We start from the raw sequence: 15,657 nt of genomic DNA on the forward strand, positions 1-15,657 counted from the left end.
AAAAAAAAACCCTTCAGTGTCTGAATAAGAAGTATAACCGTGCGTTAAGTGCATCTTAAAGTAAAAAAAAAAACTTCAAAAGTGCCGACGTAGGCGTCTTCATCGCTCTTCTGTTAATTTTCAATTTGCATTCCTTTGGAGTGCGGGAGATGGCTGTCAGTTAATGAGGGAAAGCTGCTCTCCGGATTTTTATGAGGGTTGTGTTACCGCGGCGGCGGAGTTCTGTTACGCGGGTAATGCGCTCCGAGGCGCCCCGTGTGTTTGTCTTAGCCAGAATCGGCAAAGGCGCCGCTCATAAAACCGGTCAGGCTCAGGCGGTTAGGTCGTACCCCTCTCTCCCGTCTTTATTTATCAAAGAACACATCACCTTCTGAAAACGAAAGGGCACCCAAAATGGCGAAATGACAAAAGTAGTGGAAAATGAGATCCGATCATGGCGCAGCCGCGCGTTATGCGGTGTATGTAGCGTTAAGGGACAATGTCTTGGGTGAGTCGGGGTAGCGAAGGGCGCTGTGCCCTGTTGTATCCCGGAAAACCAGGGACTGGGACAGACACGTTTCGCAGACGTCTGCTCTTCGTTGTGCATGTCTTAGAACTGCCAGTGAACGGCAAAACCCACCTAGGCACCCAAGTGCGCCAACGCAACACAGAAGCACAACAGCGTTGTAAACATGAGCAGACGCTGTGTGCCACAATAATGCCCTCAATGGCCAAGTGGTGGAGTTGTGTGCTGCACAGAAATGTTGAGAAATTCTCAACACCTGGAACAGCTGGGCTTTGGCTGCACAAAACTGGTTCAGGAGAGTAGTTCAGGGAGCATCTGAACTGCAGACCCAAGCATCCTGCAGCTCTAAGGGACAACAGCTGAGCCTGATCCACATCTGGCCCTGGACCACAGCTGAGCCTGAGCCACATCTGGGCCTGGGCCACAGCTGAACCTGAGCCACATCTGGGCCTGAACCACAGCTGAGCCTGAGCCATAGCTGGGCCTGATCCACAGCAGAGCCTGAGCCACATCTGGGCCTGAGCCACAGCTGAACCTGATCCACATCTGGGCCTGAACCACAGCTGAGCCTGAGCCACATCTGGGCCTGATCCACAGCTAAACCTGATCCACATCTGGGCCTGAACCACAGCTGATCCTCATCCACAGCTGAGCCTGATCCACATCTGGGCCTGAGCCACAGCTGAACCTGATCCACATCTGGGCCTGAACCACAGCTGAGCCTGAGCCATAGCTGGGCCTGATCCACAGCAGAGCCTGAGTCACAACTGATCCAGAGCCACAGCAGGGCCTGAGCCATTGCTGATTCTTATCCACAGCAGGGCCTGAGCCACTACTGATCCTCATCCACAGCTGAGCCTGATCCACATCTGGGCCTGATCCACAGCTGGGCCTGATCCACATCTGCGCCTGATCCACAGCTGGGCCTGGGTCAGAGCTGAGCCTGAGTCACAGCTGGGCCTGGGCCAGAGCTGAGCCTGAGTCACAGCTGGGCCTGGGCCAGAGCTGAGCCTGAGTCACAGCAGAGCCTGAGCCACAGCTTTGCCAAACCTGTAAAAAGCCTGCCAGACCTCTAGGGCCAGAACAGTAAGATCCGCTGGATCAGCACAAAAAGGACCAGGTCAGTAAAACCCGCCGGACCTCCGGGACCAGGACAGTAAGACCCCTGCGGACCTCCAGGACCAGGACAGTAAGACCCCTCTGGACGCCAGAACCAGGACTGGGGCAGTAAGACCCCTCCAGACCTCCAGGACCAGGACAGTAAGACCCGCCGGACCTCTGGGACCAGGACGAGGGCAGTAAGATCAACCCTGCCATTGCAAGATCAGCTGGTTTTCCAGCACTCCTTGAAAGGGTGCACTTAGTTACCCTGCGACAGCCTGGCTTGAGGACCGAAGGTGCAGCTTTGCAGTGCTGGGGTCCTGGGTTCAATTCCAGACCTGGGGCGCTGTCTGTGTGGAGTCTGCATGTTCTCCTCATGTTGGTGTGGGTTTCTCCCGGGTGCTGCAGTCTTCTCCCACAGTCCAAAGACATGCTGGCAGGTTATTTGGCTTCTGGGAAAACAGGCCCAGGTGTGAGTGTGTGTGTGTCTGTGTGTCCTGCAATGGACCCGCGTCCTGTCCAGGCTGTATCATGCTTGAACCCGTTGCTTGCTGGGATAGACTCCAGCTTTCCGGGCTAGAAAATGGATGGCAGCGTTTGGATTTTTAACACCAGCCCAGCAGGGAGCTGAGTGCAGGCAGCCTTGGCTGTGAACTCCATTCCCATCTGCATTTGGCGCTATTCAGACCCTCGATATAAATCAAAGACTTTTAAAATCCCCGACAGCTTGATAGGCTGACTCCCTCTAATTTTTTCTTCCCTTTTTTTTTGCTTGTGTAATTCTGCGCTGGTGCTGAGTTTGCAGTACTGGAGCGGCGCGGTGCGGCGCGTCTCTGTAGCGTCTGCAGCGGTGCCTGAACGACAGGATGGAGGAGGTTGGGGGTGGTGGGAGGGGGTTGGGGGTGCGGTTCACAAACTTGTTAATGAACGTGACAGGTGTAGCTCAGCCCGCTCTGGGGAAAGGGGGAGGAGAGGGAGCAGGCTGGGCCAGGTAAAGAAGAAAGCGGTCATGTCCCCTGTCCCAGCCTTTCTGAAGGTCAACTGTCTGTCTCCAGTCCTTGAAATCTGTCCGTCTACAACGTCTCTCAGACCTGGTGTCACTTTGCATTTCCTACTCTGTCCTTCCAGGGCTGAGATGTTATTGTGTACTCACCAGCCAAAATTGTAGGTCACCTTCGTGAGGCTCACTGCCTTTCTAAAATGTTACAGGACGTCCACATTAGTGGGGTCGGCACACCTCCACCAGTAATTACTGTTGCCTGGTGCAGTGGACTGCAGGAACAGGTATTAACACCATAAGACTGTCTGAAGTGACACATTAGCCAGGCCTGCTGTTGCCTTCAGCGTTGGACCACAGCCAAAAGTGGTCCATCAGTTTGAGTCTGTCTGAAGCGACACATAAGCGAGAGCTGCTCTTGCTTTCTGCAGTGGACCATAGGGACACCAGCAAGCACGCCTCATCCGAGATCGCTAAAATTGGAGCAGGTTGAGGGAAAGGTCTGCTCTGTGACTATTTGGAGGGCTGGGCTGTGTGGAACAGGCATGCTATAGCCAGGAATTGTAGGAAGGAGCATAGGAATTGTGGAATACCAGCCAGTGCAGTGCAGATTTCTTATGGGGGTGTTTTGGGCTCTGGTCTGACAAGGTCACACAGCAGGCCTGTGGGGATCCCCAATACTAAAAAAAACTATAATAATAGTAAATTTAGTGAGGTAAGAGGCAGGACTGTTTGTAGCGCACCGTTCTGCTGCTCCCTGCCTATGCAGCAGAGCCCAGAAGGGAACAAGACGGAATTGGAAATAAAAGCTGCCGATAGGTGAACAGCGCCATCTTGTGGGTTGGTGTTCATTCCCAGGTGTACGGTTTAAAGTCAAACAGCGCTCGTACCACCGTGTACCGCGTTTCTATAGGCGCGTGTTCCCCCTGCTGGCGAGGAGACAGTGTAAGAAAATACGCAATAACACCCCGGCTCATCATTTTAAAGCTTCGATTTCTTTTTTTTTTTGTGGAAAGTCAACGACACGTGGCATAGCCTGCTATTGCAGCCTGTTTTTTTTACAAAGCTCTTCACGTGATGCAATCTTCAGACCTCCGTCAAACACCTCCTTGTCCTGGAGGGAGACTACTGCAGGTTATATGATAGAGCGGTGCTCCACAGAGCAGCTGTACTGCAACTGCGCGAAAGGTTAAGATTGATATTATAATAATAATAATAACAATACTTTATTAACCCTTTAAAATTTCTTGCATTAAAAATTTGTATTTTCGCATACCCCAGCTTGCTCTCCATGAGACAGCCAGGGAGAGAAGCTTGGGGTCAGAGCACATGGTCAGGTATTATACAGTGCCCCTGGAGCAAGTGGGGTTAAGGTGCCCAACGGAGTAGGATTTCTCTGCCGCCTGCGGGATTTGAACCGGCAACCTTCTAGCCACAGGCGCAGATCCTTAGCCACAGACCATCTCGGTCTGTTAAAGAGCGCTATGTCCTAGGCGTTGCAGGGCTGAAGCCCGAGTCAGGTAGTTATCGGACTGGGTTTCGCCTGGGATTAGTCGTGCTGGGATCTCTGTAGGCCGTCAAGTGCCGAAAGGCTCTGACAGGGGGGCGTGGCTGCGCACGTCACCCTCCCGCGAGCGGGCAGAGGTAAGCACTACAGCAAGTACTTTTCACTGCAAATCTGCCCCATTTTCTCTAGAAGAGATGGGAAAACTCACGATAAATAAAGGTGTGCTACAGAACACAACCTACAACAATTGAAAATATAATTCAATGGGGTGACTTTTAAATATGAAACGATTACCCGTTTTACTTTTGCATGTCAAAGTGTAAAAACAAGACTCTTAAAAATCCCTTGCACCATACCAGTGGGTCAGAAGTTACTTTTATACTCCTTCCAATATTTTCTAAGTACATTTTTATTTTTTCTGACACAGCAGCAAGATACAGTATCTCATAACCTTCTTAACAGGGAAGAGTCTAGCGAAAGTGAGCTATAGAAGACCAGAGATGATTTTTTTAAAAAGTACATCAAAGACCGCTGGAGAGGCAGTCCAGTAGCCAATACAGAGGAAAAAGAAGAGTCGTTGTTTGTAAAAAAATCTTTTATTTTCTCTTAACGGAAGCCCTGCACTTCAGCTGATACACTGGAGGAACTAACCCAGTGGGCAAAGGGATACGTATTAGTTTTCCTGTTTTCAATAATCATCAATTTTAATTTTTGTACTTCTTCACCTACACAAAGGTCTCACAGGCGATCTCGTTAGCTAAACTGTCAGGGTCTCAGCTCTACATGCAAGTCTAGTAAAATACAAACAAGCTAGTTGGTGAGTGCTATGCTACACTGGCTCACACAGTTGCATTCCTAAATTCCCTATCAAGATCAATCACTACAAAATAAAAAAAACAGGAAAATTGTAATAATTCAGCAGTAGAAACAGTAGGCATGTCTGAGAGGGTCTGAAATCTCGAGAGGTTTTAAATTAATTGACAGCCTGCGTTCTCAACACTGATCCACCCTTGGGTCGTCTCGGATTTCTTTCCAAAATTAAAAAAAGGGATATTTAATAGAAATGTCCATTCTTTTTTTTTTTGCTCCAGTGTTTTAAAAAGATTCCATTATAAAAAGAACGGCTCCTTGAGATTTGAGGCTAGAACCGGACTCCCACCTTCCCACGCCAGCCTTCAGTCGGAAGTGTCCGAGCCAGGCAGCCTCCGGATCCGGGAGCTGGGTTTCCCCCCCACCGCTCCGTGCCACTGGCATAAACCAGTGCTCCCATCCCACCGAGCCGAGGGAGCCGTCCCGGCTGTCCCGCAGACGAGAAGGCTCATCGTACAGGCCGAGAAGCACTTCTCAGATCACAGCCAGACGTGGCCGTCTCTCAGCCTGGAGACGGGCGAGTGCGGTCGCTCGTCCAGTCCGCTCCGCTGCCCGACTCCGGGACAGCCACGGCACGGCAGTGTGAACCACAGCCCTGTCTGCAATAGAAGAAAGCCCTGTCCTAGAAACACCCCAGCTGACAAAGACAGAGCCCAGTCTTAGAATGACCTTTCCTTACAAAGCCCAGTCTTAGACCAGCCCTGTCTTAGAAGAACTCTTTCTTAAGAAGACGGGGCCCAACCTTTGACTCGGCCTGTCTTAGAAAGACCCTCTCTTAAAAAGACAGACCCCATTCTTAGAAGTACCCTCTTTTAAGAAGACAGAGCCCTGTCTTAGAAGGACCCTGTCTTAGAAAGGTTTAGTCCTAGAAAGACCCTAAGACAGAGCCCAGTCTTAGACAACGCCTGTCTTAGAAGGACTCTCTCTTACAAACAAAAGTCTCTCTTAAGACAGAGCCCAGTCTTACAAGGAGTCTCTCTTAAGAAGTCGGAGCCCAGTCTTACAAGGAGTCTCTCTTAAAGACACAGTCCAGTCTTACAAGGAGTCTCTTAAGAAGACAGAGCCCAGTCTTACAAGGAGTCTCTCTTAAGAAGTCGGAGCCCAGTCTTACAAGGAGTCTCTCTTAAGACACAGTCCAGTCTTACAAAGAGTCTCTCTTAAGAAGACACAGTCCAGTCTTACAAGGAGTCTCTCTTAAGAAGACACAGTCCAGTCTTACAAGGAGTCTCTCTTAAGACACAGCCCAGTCTTACAAGGAGTCTCTCTTAAGACACAGCCCAGTCTTACAAGGAGTCTCTCTTAAGAAGACACAGCCCAGTCTTACAAGGAGTCTCTCTTAAGAAGACACAGCCCAGTCTTACAAGGAGTCTCTCTTAAGAAGACACAGCCCAGTCTTACAAGGAGTCTCTCTTAAGAAGACAGAGCCCAGTCTTACAAGCAGTCTCTCTTAAGAAGACACAGCCCAGTCTTACAAGGAGTCTCTCTTAAGAAGACAGAGCCCAGTCTTACAAGGAGTCTCTCTTAAGAAGACAGCCAGTCTTACAAGGTCCAGCAGTGACCGCACCTGACTACCTCTGGCTGGAAGGGAGCAACATCACTGCCAACAGCTGTCCAGACTTCAGACTGCTGTACCTAAAAAAGCCCACTGTCTCTGAAGGCCACAAAACTCTTTTGTAATACTTACATATTGTATAAAAAAATACTGAAATTGCCAGAGCTGCCTACTTGCAATTGTATCCTGAGTGATTTCAGTTTGCGCTGAAGGCCACACACGCAGGGCTCAGCTAGTGCTGTGCCAGCAGGACAGGCACTGCTCTGACCCACAGGCGACCTCCACTAACGTACTAGTGTACCTTGCCGCGCATCCGAATAAAAACACAGCTCCCCATCGCCCACTGCTCAAGCAGTAAGCCGGACACAACGGGGGACGCTGATCCAGAGAGAGTTTCAGAGTTTCCATTCCCCACAGGCAGGAAATGACATCAGCTGCAGCTGGCATGTAACTTACGCCAGCCCGCTGCCAACGTCCTGGTCTTTCAGTTGTACAATCTGCTCTTGCAATTATACCCCCATGCCAATGGGCTGCTAAAGGCCCAAAGAGCCAGGGCCCCCCTCCTGTCTGCAGACTTTCTTATGTTTTCATTTGTGCCCGCAAGCAAAGTCATCTCAGCTTTATGAATTTTCAGTTCTTCTCCTTGTTGACAGAAATTTGGAATCACCAATTATTTTCTCCCCACCCCTACTGGATCCCTTAATGGTCTCTTTGTGTTTCTCAGCTCGCAGCGCCCAACCGCCCCCCAAACACACACCCCCACACACTCATGGGAGAATGCAGTCCTGCCCACCCCTCCCACCATGCTCTGCAGCGCCGGGGGGAGGGCGGCGCGCTCCTCGCCGGCCCCGCGGGCGGCGGCTGTTCCCCTGGGAGCCGAGAGGGCCCTCGCTCAGCCAAGGACCCCCCCTCAGCGGTCCCGGTCGCGGAGCTCTCCCTGCGCTCGGAGCGAGAGCCCGGAGCAGCCGCGCCGCGAGGGCAGCCCGGTTTTATTTTCCGAGTTTTCCCAACACGTGAAGATCGATCGGCGCCGTGGTGTTCAAGACGCAGCGAAGTACTGCGCCGCTCCTGCAAACCCCACCCCTGCCCTCGCAACCACCGGCAGCACGGAAAACGAGCTTTTAAAAACAGAACGTTTACCCGAGGAAAACAACATTAAAAAAAGTACAAAAAAATAAAACATCCCAGACATCTATCAACAGAGAAATGAGCTGGTGAAGCGGCATCGTCTCCGTCTCGTCTCAGTCCCAGAGTCCCGCTGCTGGAGCTGCAGTACTGCTGGTCACCTGAGGGGGCGCCACTGAGCCCTGTTCGGCGTGAGAGTGCATGACGCTGCGAGCTTCAACGACGGGTGGGGGGAGGGGGGCCGTCAGACCGCCAGCCGGCCTGGGGGCGTCTGCGTCAGGGGGCTCCAGGAGGCCGTGGGAGGGGGGTTGGGGTCCTGGGCGTAGGACCGCGGCTCCAGGCAGGACGGGGCCTCCACCTTGGCCCCTCCTCCGCCCTGACACATGCGCCGGTGCCGCAGCAGCCGGTCCGACCGCGAGAAACTCTGCGGGAGCGAACAGAACCAGGCAGGAGTCAGCAGGGGGGGTGACAGGTCCAGGCAGAGAGTGTGAGTGTGTGTGTGAGTGTGTGTGTGTGTGTGTAGGTTGGGGTAAGTGCAGGGGGAAGAAAGACAAGAGGGCAGGAGCTGAAGAGACCTTTAGCCTCAGGAAGGCCGAGACAGATATCAGACAGGCAGAGAGACAGGATGGAAGGAGAGGAAAGACTTGCTGGTCAGAGCGTGTGGGCACAGTGGGATGCAGCAGGTGGGAGTTAGTGGCCTGGGCTCAGTGGGTGCAGTATGTAGTGATCAGTGAGATGCAACAAGTAGAGGCCAGTGGTCAGTGGGGTGCAGGGCATGGTGGCCAGGGGTCAGTGGTCAGTGGTTGTAGCCTGTGGCGGTGGGCTGTGGTCGGTGGGAGGCGGTGTTTGGCAGTGGGCAGCGGTGGGTGGGAGGCGGTGTGTGGCGGTAGGGCAGTGGTCGGTGGGATGCAGTACTGGAGGTCAGTGGTCAGTGGGATGCAGTGTGTGGCAGTGGGCAGTGGTCAGTGGGATGGTGTACTGGAGGTCAGTGGTCAGTGGGATGGTGTACTGGAGGTCAGTGGTCAGTTGGATGCAGTACTGGAGGTCAGAGGTCAGTGGGATGGTGTACTGGAGGTCAGTGGTCAGTGGGATGGTGTACTGGAGGTCAGTGGTCAGTTGGATGCAGTACTGGAGGTCAGAGGTCAGTGGGATGGTGTACTGGAGGTCAGAGGTCAGTGGGATGCAGTACTGGAGGTCAGTGGTCAGTGGGATGGTGTACTGGAGGTCAGTGGTCAGTGGGATGCAGTACTGGAGGTCAGTGGTCAGTGGGATGGTGTACTGGAGGTCAGAGGTCAGTGGGATGGTGTACTGGAGGTCAGTGGTCAGTGGGATGCAGTACTGGAGGTCAGTGGTCAGTGGGATGTGTACTGGAGGTCAGTGGTCAGTGGGATGCAGTACTGGAGGTCAGTGGTCAGTGGGATGCAGTACTGGAGGTCAGTGGTCAGTGGGATGGTGTACTGGAGGTCAGAGGTCAGTGGGATGGTGTACTGGAGGTCAGAGGTCAGTTGGATGGTGTACTGGAGGTCAGTGGTCAGTGGGATGCAGTACTGGAGGTCAGTGGTCAGTGGGATGGTGTACTGGAGGTCAGTGGTCAGTGGGATGCAGTACTGGAGGTCAGTGGTCAGTGGGATGGTGTACTGGAGGTCAGTGGTCAGTGGTCAGTGGGTACCTCCAGCTGTGTCCTTACCTGCTGGCAGCGCTCGCACTGGTAGGGCTTCTCTCCGCTGTGTGTCCGCTTGTGTCGCTCCAGGTGGTAGCGCTGAATAAACCTCATGTCGCACACATCACAGGCAAACGGCTTCTCCCCTGCGCCCCAGGCGACAAGGCAGGTCAGCAACAACAATAACAATCTGCCGACGTTTTATACCGGGATTTTCATCACAAAGTGCTTCATATTCCCCCACTGCGAGCAGATCGGAGAAAGGGTGAGGCACTGCTGCACCAGGTGGATTAAAGGGCGTGTTTAGGAAACCCAGAGTGGACTTTATTCAAGGATTAATACACTACAAACATACAAACATTTTCCATCTGCTTCATCCAACTCAGGGTTGCAGGGGTGCTGGAGCCGATCCTCCAGGGCACAAGGCAAGGTTCACCCTGGACAGGATGCCAGTCTATCGCAGGGCACGCATCACTCTCACTCACGCCAGGGTCAGTCTGCCCAGAAGCCAATTAACCCATCCCAACATGGGAAAAACACACAAACTCTACACAGACAGCACCCCAGGGCCCAAGAGCTGCGAGGTAGCAATGCTAACCACTGGGCCACTGTTGCAGGATGCAGGATGTTAAGGAGGTGGCAGTATACAGTCACAGCTTTGACACCAGAGTCCCCCAGCATGCACCACACACACACACACGAACCCACAACCTTCCAGTTTCAGGTCCAGATCCCTAACCGCTGCGCCCGTGGACGCGCTGGAGGCCAGGGCAGGGCGCTCACCTGTGTGCGTGAGGACGTGTCTCTTCAGGTGGTAGCTGCTGCGGAAGCCCCTGTAGCAGTGCTCGCAGATGAAGCTCTTCTGCAGCTTGAGGGAGCAGTCCCCGTTCTCATCCACCACCACTACCTGTCGGCGCCACGCAGGAGGTCAGAGGTCACAGAGAGCTGCAGTCATCCTCTCCCCCGCCCCCTCCCATCTCACCCCCTTTCATTTTCCTGTCCCGCTCTCCCTGTTTACACCCCCTTCTGTTTCTATTCAATTCAATTCCAGGTGCTTTATTAGCATGACCGATGGGTACAATCAGTGTTGTCAAAGCAAATAAAAATAATACAACTAACATGGAACAAAACAAAAAAATAACATTCATATAAAATCTACAGACATATTACAGCCATCTACAACAAAGACATATCATAAAATATTGACATATGCTGTAGGCGGCTGGAGCATGACTGGGAGACAGACTCACTGTTCCTCAGGCTGTGACAGGAGATCACATACTGGGCTGCCAGTTCAACTGAGTTCCCTCCTCCCAGTAGGATTGGGACCCGTTGTGATTCTGGCAGGTGTGGGAACTCTGGTATTAAATTTCTGAATTTAGGGAAGGATGTTTCTTGAATCCCAGAGTATCTGTCACAGTGCAGTAGGAAGTCTCTATTTCTCCCCGCTGGCAGTAGGAGCACAGCCTGTCCTCTCTGTTTCTATCTAACCTCCATCGTGCCATTGCCCCCTCCCCACTGACCCCCCCCCGTCCCCCTCACTTTGCAGGGCGTTCCCGACTTCCTGTTCTTCTTCTTCAGCTGCAGCTCCTCGCTCTCCCTCAGCTCTTTGTCGTCCAGAAGACGGGACGAGTGGAACTCCCCTTCCTTCCGAATGAGCTGGGACAGACAGGGAGAGAGAGCATTAGATTAATAAGTCACAGGCTAGCCAACAAATCAACTCCGGAAATACAGGGGGAAAGAAAGTGCTTGACACAAAGGAACAACAAAGTCACAGAAACTGGAAGTGGCTAGTGAGGCGTCCCAAGAATATAGGGCCGCCAGTCAGACATCTAGCTCATGTGAACGTGTGTAATTCTCGGAGTTTCAAAACAAGAAAGGACCTGAGGTGTCCCATAGCGTCTGGGTCTACAAAGGTCAAACTCTAGGTTATATTATGTTTGGTGTAGAAGGCAGGTTTGTCTCTTTTTTGGGGCCGAATAGGTGTTATATAGGATTAGAATACACGGTAGCGGTCTGGGGTTTTTCTGATTTGTCAAGACTTAGATCCTTGAGATGCCTTTTTAGAAACAGTGTGACTTGTATATTTATGTTGTGCGATGTTTAGTTTGTGTCGTGTTATTATGAATAAATATTTGTTCAACCCAGAGTGCCTGATGTATTACTCTTTTCACTTAAGCTGTGCCAGAGAACAAGAACACATGTGCCTCTAATTATACCAACCACTTGGGTATATTCTTGGCAAAATTTTTACAATTTGGAGATCATGACTATTCTAATTACTGATTATCCTGCTTGTTCAAGTTCTAGTACGCTCTATTTTCATTACCTCCTATTTATAAACAGAATAAAGTTTTTTTTAGTATTTAAATAGCTAAAGAACAGTAAAGGAAATGGTTAATGTATTAAATATTCCATTCAGACATTTACCAATGAAGTATATGACCGCACACCCTCTGGCAGAGCAAAGACAGTTGGGTATTAAACAGTACTAGACAGACAGAAGAGTTTTAGGAACTCCAGGGCTCGGTGGGTTTATACCAGCTGTACTTAAGGAAACGAGATGTTACTCCTAATTCAATGACAACCCTCCCCCTGCAGTCTCTCGAGACAGGGGAGATACCCACTGACTGTAACATCGTGAGTGTTGCCTTCTTCCATAACACCAGCAACAGAACTGAACCAAGCAATTAAAGATCAAAAAGGCTCCTGAAACGTGCGAGATAAAGGTGAAGATAATTAGAATTTAACTAAAACGTTTATCTTTATGGCAATACGATGTCCTGGAGAGCAGAAAACATGGATTTGGAAACCGCAGATCTTGCTCAGCCGTCTGCGAACACGCAGCAGCGGTAAAGGACGGAAAGAGTATCTGATATTGTATATGCAGGCTGCTTTAGAAAATAAACACGTCGGGGGAAAGTGATACAGAATATAAGCATAGAAGAAAAACAGAATCTCTATGCTGTGAACGTCCAGAACATTAGTGCTTGAGCAAGCACACATGGCCTCGTGGCAGAGATGCAAGGAAGGAAATAAAAGCCAATGGGAAATTTGGCCAGGATATCAGGGTATTACCTGGGATTTTTAATGACCACAGCAAGTTAGGACCTGGGTTTCGTCTCATCCAAAGTACAGTTTCCCCCATCACTACCCGGGGGCATTAGGGCCCACCCAGACCGCAGTGTGAGCGCCCCCTACTGGTGCTACTAGCACCTCTTCCAGCAGCAGCCTTAGCTCTCCCAGGAGGTCTCCCATCCAGGTAGCGGCCAGGCTGCTGGGTGCTAGGGATGCACGAGGAGGCTGTGAAGCGAAGAGACAAGGGAAAAACAACCGAGAGCCTCACCAGTGGAGGGCAGCTGAGCCCCGTGGGCAGGACCATGTGACTCTGGGCACCGCGGTCACCGCCGTCTCTCTGCCCCGCGCCTGCTGCCCCCTGGCCCAGCGGCGACATCATCTTCTTCTGCCCCGCCATGGAGCTGGCCTGCATCAGCGCCATACTGGACAGGACCGCCTCGCAGCCCAGCAACCCCGCCTGCCGCACACACACGGACACACAGAACCCCGCCGTGAAGACCGCGAGACTTTCCAAGACAGCCGGGACCCGGCGGCGGCGGCAGGAACAGGCGGAAGGGAAGACAGACCCATTTCATGTGGTCGCGGACAGCGCTGCTCGGCAGGTGCGTCATCGCCGCGGTTACAGTCGCTGGGGAAACCGAAGGAGCCGTCAGTCAGGCTGGTCTGTGTGTCAGGACACCTCGCCCACCCCGGTCATCTGGCAAGAAACCTGGAGAGAGAAGGGAGGAGGAGGAGAACACAGAGGAAGAGGGATACGGGATGTGGAGAAAGGGGGATAAAGGTGTATCCGAGTGAGAAAGATAATGGGAAAGAGAAACTGATGGCGAGAGATCTCTTATAAGCACTTAAGTGTCAAGGTGGCTTCATGATTTTAGCACACAATGGAAACAAATACTGTAACGAGCCCCTTCACAGCATTGCATAGACATCATACATGTGCATGCAGCTCACACTTGAATCTTAAGCTTTTGTACTGAATTCTACTTATATTACATTGATCTGTCTACAGCCTGTAACCCATATTATTTTCACAGTATGTGGGCAATAGAGTAGGTTCTGATCAAATCAAATCAAGGTTTATCTATCAAATGCACAACAATACAGCGTGCAGCAGTAGCTGCTGGCAATGAAATGTCTTTTCTGCGAGCTCACAAAAATCACAAAAACAAAAAAAATCACAAAATTGAGGTTACGAAAATAAGGTAACATAATAATAGATGTAATAGAAATTGAATAAAACTCAATATGCGTAGAGCTGCTATGAAGAAGCAGACTGATTGATTCTAATCAATAATCAATTTGAAGATTCTAGATTTCTAGATTTGACTAGAAGATTGATTCTAATCAATCAAATAAAAATACATTAATACATTCTTTCCAAAACCTTTCAGAATTACAGCCCTGCACACTCCAAATCCTTCTTCTAAAACTTATCGTCCTGGCTCTTCCACCCCTGGGACTCCCTCACCTGCAGAGCTGCAGTCTGTGTCCCAGCGCGCCCTCACTCCTGGGCAGACCTGTCTGGGATCAGGTCTCTCGGACACACCCACGCCGGGCCCTGGAAGAGAGGGGAGGGGTCACTGACTGCAGTGGGCTCTTGTCCAGCCCTCGCTTAGCTGGCTTTGGTAGATGAACAGCTGGACTATCCCAGGAAATCAGCTTCAGCACTGTGGCTGGCTAGGCTGCTTCCATCACCCACACCTCTTGGTGTAAAGACATGCCTTCATCCCTAAACCCACTTTGCCTTTAATTTCCACTTGAAATGGTAAGGGACCACTTATACTTTCAGGTCAGGGCCTCTGCCCAAGACTGAAGAGAAGCTGTTCCTTCAGAGAAACACCTTTTTCATCCCCATTTTCAATCAGTATTTATAAACCACTACAGTAATATAGTGAATGGTTCTACCGGTACACTGAACTCTCTGGTGAGAAACTGGCAGGCCCTGTTGAGTTGAAACTCCTCTTCGTATATTTTCTTTTAAATCTCTTGTGTCTCAGAAGAACGAACGAAATACAACTGGAGCGTTTAGACTACAGCTGCCTGTACTACGATTACTACATTCTCAAAACCATCACTTTCCTGGAGAAGCCCAAGACGTACTTGGCGACCTGAAAAAAAACACATCTAAAAATACTCCAGAAGAAAAAAAAAATGTAATAACGCCTTTGGCTCGAGTGCACGACTTCATGTCGGACTTCAAGATGCAATCTGGCAACGCAGGCTCACTTTCGTGCCCAATCGAACATAATCTCGGGGCGAGTAATCGCTAGACAAGTTATTAACCTTTAAAACAGAGAGCACGGAACAGCTGCAAAACTATCAACTTCTGTCACTGATCCGTGCGATTGTAAGGAGTTCTTCCCCAGATCTCCCCACTTTGAAAAGCTCTTTACTGGGTCGCCTGTCTTCTAATGTTCAAAGACACGTGAAACACTTCTCAACAACAGCTCGGGGCTCAGCCCGACTCCTGCCTCGCTCTCCTTAGGGCGACCCAGTCGCCTGCCCGGTCCCACCGCACTCCGAACTGAAGGAACACCGGGCTCGGAGCAGAGAAGGGGAAGAATACAACTTGTTTTTTTATAGCAGATGAGGGCTTTTTCCCCCCCAGTGAAAGTCGGATTTCTGTGAAAATGAATTAATAAAGTCTTGATGTTCCGTGGCCATTCGCTGGCCCCAGACAACACAGGGCGTGTGGACAAGCATCGCCTCGGAAACCACTCTCCGGGCTACTTTCGAACAGAACTGGCGATATAAACACTCCGGAGTAATTTTAACCCCCAACAGAAATCAAGGCGCGTAAAATCCCATTTATTTACCTACTCGTTTATTTCCTCGTGCGGAGCCGTTTTTTTTTTTTCAATCTCTCTCGGTCAGCTCCAGTGTTACGAGCAGTTTACAAACACAGGAAACGCCACCGGAAGTGCTCCCCGGGGAGAGCTGCGTCACGTGACTCAAGGGGGGTCGAGGTGGAAGGGGGGAGACCGCGTGCCTTCATCCGCCATCTTTTAGAGGTAATGAAGCTGTATGACGGCCATCTTTGGAAGGTCAATGTACAGCGCGCCACCATGTGGGCACACGAAAGCAGCAGCACTCTAAAGAATGGAAGGCGAAATGAAGGCTGAGGCGTTGATTGTGCTAGTAAATTGTTCCTGCTTTCATGATCATTCTTAAATAACTATTACTTTATTAAGGATTGCCAATCTAACTTTTTTTTTCCTTGTTATTATTCAATGCTATGATTCAAAGTCTGCTTTAGATGGTG

General features: G+C 50.8%; 1 protein-coding gene across 1 annotated transcript; it reads right to left on the reverse strand.

Annotated features, from left to right (window-relative positions):
• Nucleotides 1–4,687: 4,687 nt before the first annotated feature.
• znf740b (zinc finger protein 740b) lies at nucleotides 4,688–15,535 on the reverse strand. Its single transcript, XM_006629278.3, has 8 exons — nucleotides 15,212–15,535; nucleotides 13,864–13,953; nucleotides 12,962–13,104; nucleotides 12,664–12,852; nucleotides 10,860–10,976; nucleotides 10,101–10,224; nucleotides 9,345–9,463; nucleotides 4,688–8,081 (listed from the first exon to the last, which is right to left on the reverse strand). The coding sequence occupies exons 3-8, from the start codon at nucleotides 13,004–13,006 to the stop codon at nucleotides 7,902–7,904; spliced, it is 774 nt and encodes a 257-aa protein (XP_006629341.2). The 5' UTR covers nucleotides 13,007–13,104; nucleotides 13,864–13,953; nucleotides 15,212–15,535; the 3' UTR covers nucleotides 4,688–7,901.
• Nucleotides 15,536–15,657: the final 122 nt, after the last annotated feature.

The sequence above is a fragment of the Lepisosteus oculatus genome, chromosome 1 (genome assembly GCF_040954835.1).
Source record: "Lepisosteus oculatus isolate fLepOcu1 chromosome 1, fLepOcu1.hap2, whole genome shotgun sequence".
In the NCBI taxonomy this organism is placed as follows: Eukaryota; Metazoa; Chordata; class Actinopteri; order Semionotiformes; family Lepisosteidae; genus Lepisosteus; species Lepisosteus oculatus.

Coding starts and splice junctions, on each gene's coding strand:
- znf740b (XM_006629278.3), bottom strand. CDS start 13,006: ATGACGCACCTGCCGAGCAGCGCTGTCCGCGACCACATGAAATGG. Junction 10,977..12,663: donor GGCTCAGCTGCCCTCCACTG/GTGAGGCTCTCG, acceptor TGTCTGTCCCAG/CTCATTCGGAAGGAAGGGGA. Junction 10,225..10,859: donor AGTCGGGAACGCCCTGCAAA/GTGAGGGGGACG, acceptor TGGCGCCGACAG/GTAGTGGTGGTGGATGAGAA.